Source organism: Seriola lalandi, unplaced genomic scaffold, assembly GCF_002814215.2.
Source record: "Seriola lalandi dorsalis isolate HSWRI2012SDOR001 ecotype SW California unplaced genomic scaffold, Sedor1 jcf7180002054692, whole genome shotgun sequence".
NCBI lineage: Eukaryota > Metazoa > Chordata > Actinopteri > Carangiformes > Carangidae > Seriola > Seriola lalandi.
Genome location: NW_019525245.1, coordinates 1,508,861 through 1,522,401, shown reverse-complemented (window position 1 = coordinate 1,522,401; position 13,541 = coordinate 1,508,861). Strand labels below are relative to the sequence as shown.

At 38.8% G+C, this 13,541-nt stretch overlaps 1 protein-coding gene across 2 annotated transcripts; it reads left to right on the top strand.

Moving 5' to 3' along the window:
- On the top strand, window positions 1–12,189 carry cdk4 (cyclin dependent kinase 4). Of its 2 annotated transcripts, none has more exons than XM_023423749.2 (8): window positions 1–237; window positions 6,990–7,224; window positions 7,328–7,463; window positions 7,650–7,817; window positions 8,512–8,621; window positions 10,021–10,071; window positions 10,174–10,309; window positions 11,313–12,189. In XM_023423749.2, exons 2-8 carry the CDS (start codon window positions 7,007–7,009, stop codon window positions 11,412–11,414), a joined length of 921 nt encoding a protein of 306 aa, XP_023279517.1. In that variant the 5' UTR covers window positions 1–237; window positions 6,990–7,006; the 3' UTR covers window positions 11,415–12,189. The 2 variants fall into 2 exon arrangements, with proteins under 2 accessions (XP_023279517.1, XP_087034716.1); XM_087178590.1 differs by lacking the exon at window positions 1–237 and adding an exon at window positions 1,198–1,218.
- The last annotated feature ends 1,352 nt before the right edge of the window (window positions 12,190–13,541 follow it).

Genomic DNA, 13,541 nt, shown 5'->3' with positions numbered 1-13,541 from the left:
CAACCCAAAAAGAGTGCAGGCTGGAAGAAGAAGAAAAAAAACACAGAGTGGAGGCCTGAATCATATCGCTTGATTGGCTTCTTCACATCAGATCCACCACCGGGCTGTAAACCTCGGCCTGGACCCGACCTGCCACTCCTGACCCGTTCCTGTAGGAGTCAGGCAATACGTGGCAGATTAATGAGCATGTCCTCCTCATAGAGCTGAAGTACCTGCCACAGAGAAGAAACAGGCGAGGTTAGTCCACTGTCTCAACTGTCGTTTTCATGAAACTGATTGTGATTCACGTGTATGTTTGTGCGTGTGTGTGTGTGTTTGTGTGTGTGTATGTGAAGTGTGTGCGCGCGCGCGCGCTTGTGGGTGTGAGATACTTTGGCAGCGGACGTTTATGTAATGTGAGGCGCTATAGGTGGGGGAAGAAATGCAAGTTGCAGGCGGTGATCTGTCTCGTCCGCTCCCGTCTGTACTTTGCTTGTTTCCCTCCGCCACGTCACTGAACATGTAGGCGAGGAGGAAAAGTGTGGCCTGTTGTTGCTGCACTTTGTTGCCAGTTTAATTAACAAAGGAGCAGATATGGAGGGGCCACCACGTGTCGGGATATAAGAGGGCTTTTCCGTCTGTCCTCCTCCTCTGCCCTGCTTCTTCTCTCCGCCTCCGCCCACCGGCCTTCATTGCCCGGCTACGACTTGGACTCGATCAAGAACATAAATGAATGAAAAGTGTGGGGGAAACGTGAGCTTCCGCCTGCATGACAAATCAATACTGACAGACTCTGCTGGTGATCAATAGCTGCCGATACAGACGGACAGGTTAATGACCTCAGTGTCAGTGAAACTTCCAGATGTTGTGCTTCAATCTCTCTCTCTCTCTCTCTCTCTGTCTCTCTGTCTGTCTGTCTGTTTCTGTTGGTGTGAGCGTTGCTCTTTCACTGCAAAGGAAATGAGGAGATGTTTTCAGGGTGACAAGTCGTGTACAGGCTGACCACTTCCTGTAGGACCAGAGGACGTTTGTCATGAAAACCACAACAAGCCTGATCATTCATTATATGAGACAGTGACAGGCTTTCAACAGGCTATTTCTGTAATGCAGTGGAATAGTTTCAGTTATTTTCAACCTAAATTGTTGTTTTGTTCTGTTTCGCCCTGTTGTGAAATCAAGGACACTGGCAGGGATTAGAGCCTGACATATAAACTTGCTGGACGACTTTACTGCTGGAAAGTAAGTTAGTCCATTCACTCAAGAACTGTAATTAAGTACAGTTTTGAGGAACAGGTACTATACTTGAGTATTTCCATTTTTTGCTACTTACTTTGATACTTCCTCTCAACTTCATTTCAGACAATATATTGTACTTTCTACTGCGCTACATTTGTTTTACAGCTTTAGTTACTAGTTACTAAAGATTAAAAATTAAACCAGTGGTTTCCAATCTTTCTGGTTTCTGACATCTAACAAAAACCAGTCAGTAGTCTGGTTCACATTTCAGTTAACAGCTCCACCACATAGTGATTTTTTCCCTCTAAACTTCTCACATGGTTTCATTTCAATAAATGTTCAAATTATCTCTAATATCTCACAAAAAGATTAGAGAAAAATTCCAAAATTTGAAAACAGATTTGTGTATCAGAACTTTGTTTTATCTTTTTTCCTCTCCCATTAATCATCTCACCGCCCCGCAGATTTAACTGGTGTCCCTGTAAATAACCATATAATAACTGTAAACAGCCTACTTATTTGCTTTTACTTAATTAGGATTGTTCATGCAGGATTGATTTGTAAGAGAGTGTGTTTAAATTGCTGTATTGGTACTTTTACTTCAGTAAAGGAAGTGAATACTTCTTCCTCAACAGCAGATATTGGCTGATCACAGATATATTGCCATCAGCATGCATGTTGACAAAAAAAGGCAATTTTATTTTTCAACTGTTGGTCACAATTGTAACCAAATATAAGGAAAATTATGCATTTTGGTAAAAAAAAAAAAAAGAAAGAGAGGAAATATACTCAAACTATAAAATATTGATACTGGTATCAGCCTTTAAAAATCCATTGTTGGTTGAGCTCTATTAGGAATAAAACAAAAAATAGAGTAACTTTGAGCAGTTTGACATTTTGACAGCAAAGGCCAGGAAATTCACCCTTTTTCACAGCCCCTTCCTCCTCCTCCTCCTCCTCCTCCTCCTCCTCGTCCGCTCTTCTCAAGTATTTTTTTGTATTTGTCGGACTTTGTGTCCCTTTGTGGCTGTGCAGCCTCCCACAGCAGTTGCCACACAACCTGCAGAGGAATGTTGCACTCACACAATGAGCTGTGGACGGTAAACACCTTAAAATCAGATGCAGCTTCACTTTTACTGGACACTCAACATCTGGAAAGTATGTGCAATATATCATCAAAATAGTTTGTCTTAAAGAAGGAAAATGTAGTGCTGCACTGAGATATTATCACCCTCAGCTTTTAAGATACTGAGTATATTTTGACATATAATATGTACAAAACATATATGCAGTAGTTTTTGTTTTTTTATTACAGATTGCACTGTCATGCAAAGTTTTGGGAAACTGTATTTTCAAACAACGAAAAAAATGCTTCCAGGTATCCTTTAAAATTGAAAATACATAACTAATTTTAATTGATATTAATCTTTAATGCTTTTCAGTTTTTGAAATGGTTTGACTGTTGTACAGTTTGTTATCTATAGGCATTTTAGAACTATGAATTTAATGAAATTCTACATTTGTATTATAACATTTATATTGTAAAAAATAAATGTTTAACATCTTCATTTCTACTTTGTCAGAAAACGGATGTGTATGAGCCACAGTTCTGAAAATACAGATTGCTTAGCAAGTTGTCTATGTGTAGTTTCAAACTGTGAAGTGATGAAACAATTTTTTTCTTATTTAAAGTGTCAGTTCATTAACTTTCTGCGTGGTTGTAGCAAAACCACAAAGAAAGAGAGTCAGATATTTTTCTGAATGTGTATGTAGTTAATTGCAGTAGTGAAGTTATAGTTCACTGGTTGCATCTAAATGTGTGCGGGGATTTGAATGAAGCACAATCAGTGAAGTGTGTTGAAAACTTGTCGTCATTTTAGAATCAAAAATCACAGATCTTTATTTTCTTGAAATTAAAGGAGAGATTTTTATTAAAGATGTCATGGATGTAAAGTCTGCCACTCAGAAAAGTAAAACATTCAGCAATGTTAAAAAAAAATAATTCCTGGGGTTTGTTCTTTTTTTTGTCGGAGAGGAAGCTTTATTTGTAGTGTAATTCACAGCTGAGTTTCCACATGAATATTTTTGGCAGGATTTTTTGCAGATACAAAGGAATGCCGGCAGATTCTTGTCCGCAGACACTCTGACTCAACTTTCCTTGTATGAGAGGAAGAAATGTGGTGCGTTCAGCACGAATAATGCAACATCACTTCCTCTTATCAACAATAGTTTATATTAACCACTTCAATAATTGTGGTTTGGCAGCATACATATGTTACTCAAACACTTGGCCATAACAACCCGAAGCCCTGTGCTAACATCATTTTCCCCTTCACTAGTATCTTAGCACAGTATTGACGCCTATAGATACCTTGACATATCAAGAACTCATGTCAGGTTTTGAATCTTACTTAAATATCTGCTCACATCAAATCTTAGTTAGTAGAACAGTTGACCGCAGCTCTCGTGAGATTTGCATGCAGATCCAAAAGGTTGTAAATATGAGTCACCAAATCATCCTATAATTTTGAAAATCAGTGCTGAAAGGTGAACGCACTGTTAGACTCAGCAGTGACTCTGCTTTTATCTGTATTCTTACTCCAGGCGCATGAGGCAAACGTTTATAAAAAGTTAAAGTCCAGATATGCCCTTTAGCCGTTTTTACAGCATTAAAGTTTGGAGTACCAGCTTTAAATCCTCCTCCTCACAAAATGAGGAGTGAGGTATACAACAGGAGAGAATGAATTCCTTGTTGAAGTGTTTGGCTTTCAGTGGATTGTGTTTCTGCTCTTTTGTTACTGTACTTTTCTCTGCAGAAACTATTTAACTCCAGCCCTGCTCCATCTCTTTCGCACTTTTTCTGCCTTAACAAGTCCACTGTGATCATGTTTTTTACACAGTCTGACACTGTTTACTATTGGCAGTTGAAAGTTTTGTATTTTATTGATATTGTTATGACACATTTTCTACCTGAAGCCAAATTTAAGTTGTATATAAGTATATGTCTGCAACGAACAATTATTGTCTTTACTGAATAATCAGCCGATTATTTTCTCAAATAATATATTAATTGTTTTGTCAATAAAATGTCAAAAAAAGTAGTGAAAAAGGCCCAAGGAGACATTGAGATTACTATTATTGTATCCAACCAACAGTTAAAATCCCAAGGACATTAAGTTTACTCTGATATTTGAAAAACAAACCATCAAAGCCTCACATTCAATGTTTTGAAAATGATTTGAAACGAATCAAACAAATCAAAGATTTCTGTCAAATAATTTGTTGTTGGTCAACTCATGAGTAAATCACCTAATTGTTTCACCTTTGATCACATACATTTTTCTGAGTGTGGTATCAGTTCCATCCATGTTAGCCGAAGATATTCACATGAGCCTAAGTTTAAGATACTGTTAAGCTTTTCAAAATCACATAAAAACTGGGCAGGTAACAACCATGGATCTGTGTATTAAATGGTCTAAATTGAGTTTAGGAGGTGAAGAGGTGAGGGGGTGATGGGACAGGCTGACGCATGTCCAGGGGAAGTGTACTGGTGTGACAAATCAGACGGGCGGAGACTTAAACAAATGGAAGGAAGGCGCTCGATGATACCTGGCAGGAGACGGCAGGGATGGGTGGAGTTTGTGGAGAAGTCATTGAAAAGTGATGAGCGAGTGGACAAAAAGCTGTTTGGTTTGAGTGGTTGAAGGCGCTTCCTGTGTTGGCCGAGTGGCGGCCAAAAGTCTCATGTTAAGTGTATTTGCTTTAAAGTGGCGTGCCATTCAGTGAGTCATTTGATTTCTTTGAGGAGGTCAGGTACTTTGTCCTGCAGCTCGTGGATTATAAAACATTTGTTGAATATGAGTGAAAATATGTCACACTTTCCAACACTTGGCACCTAAAGTACCTGGAGGGCTCTTATGAGGCTTCACTGTAGAGGCCAGCACAAGTAGCTATAAAATGTTGTGCACTATGCTGCAAGCATAGTTGCCTTCTGCTGCCAGAATGGCTGAAATATACTGATTTTTAATTTCGTGTCTATATTTTGTTAAAGCTGAACCAATCAATATTTTATATTGACAATGAGTCAAATTACTACTTTTATTTTGAAATCGGTCACTTTTAGTAATGAACCCACAGAGAATAATCACCTGACTCTGCAGTTCTGCCCATAACTTCACTGTTTTTGTTCTCACTTCCCTCATCAGTGTCAGCGCTACCAGCCCAGCGCCAAACAGCAGGCAAAGTTAGAAACTAACTAAAAAGCTTTTTTTTTTTAAGTGTTTAATTCGACATTCCGATTCAGATATTTTATCCATAAACAGTTTTTCAGTCATATTTTCAGAAAATCTTATCATATCACAATATGCACTGATATCATAAGATAAAATGACACCTTCTGTGTTAGAAGATTTTATTCATATAACCCAATCCAAACAGCTGAAACAGTATTTTTGTAACTGCAAATGTTGTACATTCAGCACAGAACCAGAATGGCCCAGTCAGCTCCCTGGCACATCCAGCAGGTTGTTGAGCTGTACAGCATCTCTCTCTTTGAAGCAGCCTCTCCTGTATGCAGCAGTACCATAACCACTACGCACTGGTTGATATTTGTTTTACAGACTGAGCTTGAGCAGGAAAAAAAACTGTTATCCTCCTTCGTAGAGACGAGAGACAGGGGTTTATTGCTCGGTACGTTGAAAGCTGCTGTGACTGATTGCTAAATGAAGCCCCCCCCCCCACACACACACACACACACACACACACACACACACTGGTGCATCCTGCAGCCGAGGAGTCATTGAAGAGCTCCAGGAATGACAACACTGTACTAACAAGCTGAGGCCATTGGGGTGCAAAAGCTTGAGTAAATTTAAATGAATAAAATGAAAGGCAGTGCTGCCACAGGTGAAATTAGACACATTTCACGGCGTTTAGAGAACTTGTGGAAACATGGGTAGAATAGATTTTCATGTGTAAACTGCCTGGCTGAAAATAGATTTTATATTCGTTCAAAAAATGATGCAAGCACGAGAGCTGTTGTGAGGAGCGCCCGTAAATTTTGGATGGGAAAGGTCTGGAGCGAAACGACAAAGAATTTCAGCTTCTGCAAAGTGTTACTCTGAGGACGGTTCTGTCGTTACGGCTGAGGAGAGAAGTGTATATTTTTCCAGGACGGAGAGTTCATGTAGAGCCCATTATACTGTTACGCTGTTTGTTCTTTCGGTTTTTGTTTTTTTGTTTGCCATGCTGGCAGAGTGGCTCTCTTCGTTGGTCCAATCTGAAATATCTCAACAACTAATGGATGAATTGCATTGAAATTTTGTACAGCTTTTTATGGTCCCCAGTGGATAAATACTTGTTACTTTGGTGACCACTTGGCTTTTCCTCTGGTGCCAGTGTGAGGTTGACATTTGTGTTTTTTTAGCAGCTTTTTAACAGCTGTTTATCTCAGATCTGTTAACTTGACTTTGGGGATTATTATTTTTGTCGGATGTTTTTGTGTCTTGTCTTTCCGTATTATTTTTTCTGTTACCTTCTGTTTTCTTTTTTAATCTATAAATGAATCATACACAGTTATCTGTTGCGATAACACATTCAATTTTTGTTGCAAATATACTTTCTATACTTATTAAAAAGCTGTGAACTTGGTAGGGTTGAGTCAAGGGATGTTTTCGTAGGACAGTGGGAGTGAGACCAAAGGAGATAATTAATTATTTTCATTACAAGCATTCATAGTTTCTGCATCTAATCTGTGTGTTGTGTGTGTCTCTCAGTCTGTCTGAGCTTGGCCATGGCCCACGCCACCAGTATCCAGTATGAGCCAGTGGCAGAGATCGGAGGAGGCGCTTACGGGACTGTTTATAAGGCCAGAGACACGGAGAGCGGGCAGTTTGTTGCTCTGAAGAGCGTGCGTGTCCAGACGGATCAAAATGGCCTGCCCATCTCCACGGTCAGAGAGGTGGCTCTGTTGAGAAGGCTGGAGCAGTTTGACCACCCAAATGTAGTCAGGTAAGTGTTTTTTTTTTTTTTTTTTCAGTATTTCAGTCTATGTCATCTGTAATCCACTGACTAAACCTCTCACAGAAGTCACAGTATTTATTCTACATGCCAGGCTCATGGATGTATGTGCCACCCAGAGGTCAGACCAGGAGACTAAAGTCACTCTGGTCTTTGAGCATGTGGACCAAGACCTCAAGACGTACCTCGAGAGAGCTCCAGCTCCCGGCTTATCTCCTGGCCGCATTAAAGTGAGAAACAGTATCTAAAGTAAACTGCATAATTTGTGAAATTCATCACAAGATAGAAACAGTATGAGCCTTTTGTTAGTCAGGCATAGAAGCCCGATTTCGAAAGTTAATCTGTTTTTTTTATATTTGGAGTCATTTAAAGTATGCCTGTGTGTGTGCGTGTGTGGTTTTTTTTTTCTTTTGCAGGACTTGATGAGGCAGTTGCTGTGTGGTCTTACATTCCTTCACTCTAACCGCGTGATGCACAGAGACCTGAAACCAGAGAATATTCTGGTAACCAGCCAGGGCCAGGTGAAGCTAGCTGACTTTGGGCTAGCCAGGATCTACAGCTGCCACATGGCTCTCACTCCTGTGGTACGGACGCACCTGGACCATGCAGTGCCAGTACTTTATCGTGTCATTTGTACAGCATTTTTTCAAAGCATAGTATCATTTTTTTTTTAAAGATATTTAGATTTTAACCATTCATACAGCATTTATTTCAGTTCAAAAACAAATCAACCTTTAGCCGTTGAAAATTTGACTGAGATAACTAATCTATTAAGTCGCAGTTAAATTCTTCATTGATGATACATGAACATTAACCCTGTGAATACAAGACACGACCAACTTCACGTCCATGTCAAATCTTGGATTGAGCTTCCTTGAATTCATACCAAAGGATCAGTTTTAACAAGACTAGGAGTCGACAGCCACCCTAGCAGCTGTGTGAGCATACTGACATGTTCGCAGTGATTGTGCTAACATGGTGTTGTTGTTTAGAGGGTAGCTAATGTTTACCAGGCTCACAGTCTTAGCTAAGACTGTTAACATTTGCTCAACACAATGTACAGCTTGATATTCATACTGTAGTGAAATGTATTTAAAAAACTGGCCACCTGAGAGTTTTGTAAACTGCTGTCGAAACACTGAAGTTAAATTATGGCAATTTTCATCACTAACAAGCCAAAACCTGCCAAGCCACCAGTATAGTACTTTAATATGATCCCTGTGAATGTTACTATCTACACGTACTAGTGTTGATGGACTCTATATTTGTGTCTCCCAGGTGGTGACACTGTGGTATCGCCCTCCTGAGGTGCTGCTACAGTCCAGTTACGCCACACCTGTGGACATCTGGAGCACTGGCTGCATCTTTGCTGAGATGTTCCGACGCAAGTGAGTCAGCAGAGTCATTTTCAGATTAAAAAAAGAGACGCACTAACGTTCTTCATGTTAGTGTGTCTGTTATGATGAGATTATAATCTCTGTATTTGTAACAAACACATTTTGATCCATTTGGTGAAAAGAGAGGCTTTGGACAGTGCATTAGATTTTGACGTTGACCTGAGTCAAAGTGAGTTGTGATTTCTCATATAACTCCTCAAGACAGTCCAGAGTTTCTAAATCTAACACACACACACACACACACAAACACATACACATACACACACACACACACACACACACACACACATAAACATACACATACACATACACATACACACACACACACACACACATACACACACACACACACACACACACGCACACACAACCACCGTTTACCTTTCCAAATACATTTGATTTACATTGATTTGATTTAACAAATATGTTTTGGAGGAAACTCTTGCTTTATTCCGTATCCTGCACATAAATCATAGGAAAGGAAGCTAGGGCATATGGGATGTCTCGCCTCTTATTTGTTGTTCGGTATGGGTTACTAAAACACTGTAGGTGAGTTTAAGGAAAGACCGTGACTTTGGTTAAATATTGACAAAAGTCTTGTCCCGTCTTGTACTTTAAGTCACGCTTTAGTTGCCCTGAGTGAAAACAAATGAAATACATTTGCAGCAAACAGCTTGAAAATACATTCAATATGAACATCTCCGTGTTATGTTTGAATAAAAACTCCACCCCTAGGCTCGTCTCATTGCCTATAGTAGGGATACTGGTGATGCGAGTGTCCAGATTTTATCTGTAAATGAATCACATTATGAGGTTATCTGTGGCTCTGGGGAAATCTGCTCCGAGCCTCAGGCTGTCGGAAGGTGAATTGTTGAAAAACAGCAGGGCTTTGCCAGACACGATGTTACAGCAAAATCTAAATCTAGTCTACTTCAGTCTTACCCCTCTTCAAGAAAGCATACAAACATAAAAACTGCTGTAATACAGAATTTAATTCAACTTCAAAGGTCAGACCCCCTTACTAGTTTTTCAAGACGACCCCAAACTCGAAAATTGAGTTGCCGCTGGAGGGGGTCAGGTATCTCTTGCAGGCCAATAGAAACCCAGCTCACGGACAATGACCTGCTCCTTCACTAGTGTTGGTGCAAAAGTCATAATCAGTGAATTTAGAGACAAGACATGATAGTAAGTATTTTGTGACTGGTTTGCCTGAGGTGATGTGTGGCGGAAAGCTTTAAAGTCACCAGACTGCTCTACATCATCTTCCAGATCAGCTCAGTGATACACACAGTAGCTCCATCTACTGGTAGAAGTGACACTTTGCATGACGACATTGGTTCAGCTTGGGTAAAGATATTCATGCCTCACAATTATTGCTTTGTTTGCTTAGACCGTTGTTCTGTGGTGAATCAGAAGTGGATCAACTTGGGAAAATTTTTGAGTGAGTAACACACAGCTTCCATCACGTTTAGCCGACTAAGACATGTATTGGTAGATGGATTCATATTATACTTGTTTCAATGAAAATAATATGTGATTTCAGAGTTATTGGCTTGCCACCAGAGGACGAGTGGCCGACTGACGTCACACTGTCAAGAAAAAACTTCCCCCCTCTCATGCCTCGCCCAATTGCTGACTTTGTTTCAGAGATAAATGAGCAGGGGGCACAATTATTGCTGGTAAGATTCGGTTTGGAACTTGAAAAATGTTTTAATTATAGTGAAAGTCCATCCTGCCTGGTAACTCACTGTAAGCTGTAAACAGAGTTGGAATCAGGACAGTAACAGATAAGTCACCTCAGACTCCAGAAGAAGTCTGGTGATAATCAACACAAGCCACCAGAATTTCACTGGTGCAGTATTGGAAAATGTTGAATTGTCAGCTGGTTGAGTTAGAGAACAGAGAAATAAAACCTCAGCTTTTCTTATAGATTGCTATTTAATTTACCAACTGATGTTAAAAAAAATAAAAAAATAAAATGCACAGTAAATGTTGCTTATCTGGGGCTGAACCAGTGACTTCAAAATACCTTTTAAAGTAAATGGTATATTTATTTTTGCTTCTCCATATAATTGTAGAAAATATAGTTTTAGTGCAAAATAATAGAAACACAATATCAGACAGCAGCTTGTTGAAATAACTAAATTTTATCAACTAAATCTTAATGACGCAATGAAGCTAAGGAGTCATATTAGCAAATTTTTTGTGACTATTCATTTTGTTCTTTTTCATGAATTTCCTCTTTATATGTTAAAGCAATAGTGTGACCCCTTTTCAACCAGGAACTGCCTGGAGTTTCTGCTGGTTGCCTAGCAACAAGTGCATAAACCTGGTGCATAAACCATTTTTTAAAATCCATTTCTTTACTTTTTTGTGCAGATTAAACAAACAAGATATAATATGATAATTAATAAGCTTTAGAGGTGCTGGATGTGGATTGTGGATTTTGTTACCTATGCGCAGAGTCAGGCTAGCTGTTTCCCCCAGTTTCCAGTCTTTATGCTAAGCAAAGCTAAGCTAACAAGCTTCTTGCTGTAGCGTCATATTTACCATACAGCCTCCTCATCTAAGTGTTGACAAGAGAGTGAATAAGGGTATTTCTCAGAATGTCAAAATATTCCATCAAGACCTGAAATTTGACAGTGACACAGCTCTAACATCCTGCTATCCTTTCATCCACAGAACATGCTGACCTTTGACCCCTTGAAACGAATATCCGCCCTGAATGCACTAGAACATCCATATTTCCAGGACGAGGAGACATTGACTCAGACAAAAAGCTGAAATGATGCATAGAAACATGCAACGAGAGGTAACAGTGTCTAAGCTTCAGTCCTGGCCTAACCTTAAAGGATTTCAATTTAATTCAGTGCATTGCCTTTCAAGATGTCTGGGTTGTGCTGTGGGATATTATTTTGTTACTCCTGCATCAAAAAAGGATTAAAGCCTGAGAAATGGGATAAAAAATGAAGAGGAGTGAACCTAAGGATCACTGGCAAGCTTTCCAACATGTAAATGTCACAGTTAATGATGGTAACATATCATGTCTTCAAGGACAGTACCAGTGTTTTTGATGTTTGATTTCTGCATCAGTCTCATCAGCAGGGACTCATGAATAGAAACGTCTGTCATCTCCTCTCAAATGTTGCTCTTGTTACCTTTGTACAGTGTTTAGACAGAAGGAAGCAGAGATGTCATCTTTTGTTGTCACAGACTGAAAGAAATCTGACAGAAGTGACACCTCAGAGGGTTAAATCAACCAGTCGTTTGGAATTGACTGTATTTCTGACAGAAATAAATCTGTATGAACATTATTAAACACAACTGTATTTAGATTGTAAACAAAAGCAACAATAGTCTAAAGTAGCAGAACAAAAACGCACAACAACGAAATATATGACAAAAATACTGGTACTGCTCTTAAACAATTGTTTTGTTTATTGGTGGACTGAAAGATTGAACCTCATTTTACTTTTAACATTTTTTTCTCCATTGCTAAAACCATCTGAAATCAACCAGCACTGCAACTACAAATGAATAAAACACAGTTTTAATCACATTGAGACTTCATTTGTGTATTATTATACAGATGGTAGTCCATATGAAACAAATAAATGTGATTCTATGAAAACTGAAATGGACTGAAATATTTTGTGAAAAACACAAATTCTAACAAAAAAAATCAAAAACACCTAGTCATAGCCTGTTAATGAATGTGGCTGTCAAAATCAGCCAGAGATGTTTTCTTTTTGATTTTTGCGGGTGAGTTGTTTTTGTATTTCACAAAGGGATACTCAAACGATTTAGTATTACACATCTGTTAAGTTAAGGGGGTTACAAAAGACAGATGTTACAAAAAAGACATCATGCAGCAGAAGCTGAGATTTTTTCACAGGCTGAGTAGTACTCTCCATGATTAGTTGATTGGAAATTCCGCTTTTAAATTATTTGAATTTTTCACTGCGGTCACAAGTCAACTGACCAATCTGATGAATTAACTACTACTACAAAAGTGAAGTAAATACATAGATAGATACTTTATTTATCCCCTAGGGGAAATTCATGTGTCCATTAGCTCATTAGCTCAAAATACTCTCAAGATTGTCATAATGAAATGCACAAACAAATATTCAAATGAGCGATTCAAATATTCACACACAGCATAATTTAACCACTTTTGAACAGAGCCACACTAGCTTTTTCCCCATGTTTCCAGTCTCTTTGCTAAGCTAAGCTAACCTGCTGCTGGCTGTAGTTACTACATCTACTGTAGAGACATGAGAGTGATATTCTCATTTAACACATTACCCAAAATGTTGAACTGTTCCTTTATGTAATTAACTCCACCCAGCAACAGTTGAGAGTGCTATGATAAAACTTTAAAAGTGTTGCTTGTTTTGTCTTATTCCATAATAAGCAAATGGCTACAGTGGCACTATTACATCAAAATAAAAATTCTACAAATTGATACAAAACAACTGTAAATCAAAGACCAATCCAGGGTTCAAAAGATATCACCCAGCTCACACACAGGATCAGGGAGCTTGATGCTTAAGAGGGTAAAAAATACCTGATACCTCAATACCTGATTTTTGAACCATTTTCTAGATGTGGACAGGTTTATGATGATGGTACAAACACAGAGGTAAGACAGGCTGCGCCCCGAAGAGAGATGGTGTAGTAAACAAACATGATTTTATGAGCTATTTTGTGCATTTTCTTGTATTTCCATTTTTTTCCTTCCCTCCTTTCTATCTAATTCTAATGTCCTGTATTTATTTATCCAAACCCTTTATTCCCATCAGTATTTCAGTTTTCTCTCCATTTCTTCTGATGCAATTTAATCACTTCATTCAGCTCCCTCTCTTTACATTGAGTTTTTATTCTCTTTAACATCTAACTATTCTTTTT

Coding starts and splice junctions, on each gene's coding strand:
- cdk4 (XM_023423749.2), top strand. CDS start 7,007: ATGGCCCACGCCACCAGTATCCAGTATGAGCCAGTGGCAGAGATCGGA. Junction 7,225..7,327: donor GACCACCCAAATGTAGTCAG/GTAAGTGTTTTT, acceptor TCTACATGCCAG/GCTCATGGATGTATGTGCCA. Junction 7,464..7,649: donor TATCTCCTGGCCGCATTAAA/GTGAGAAACAGT, acceptor TTTCTTTTGCAG/GACTTGATGAGGCAGTTGCT.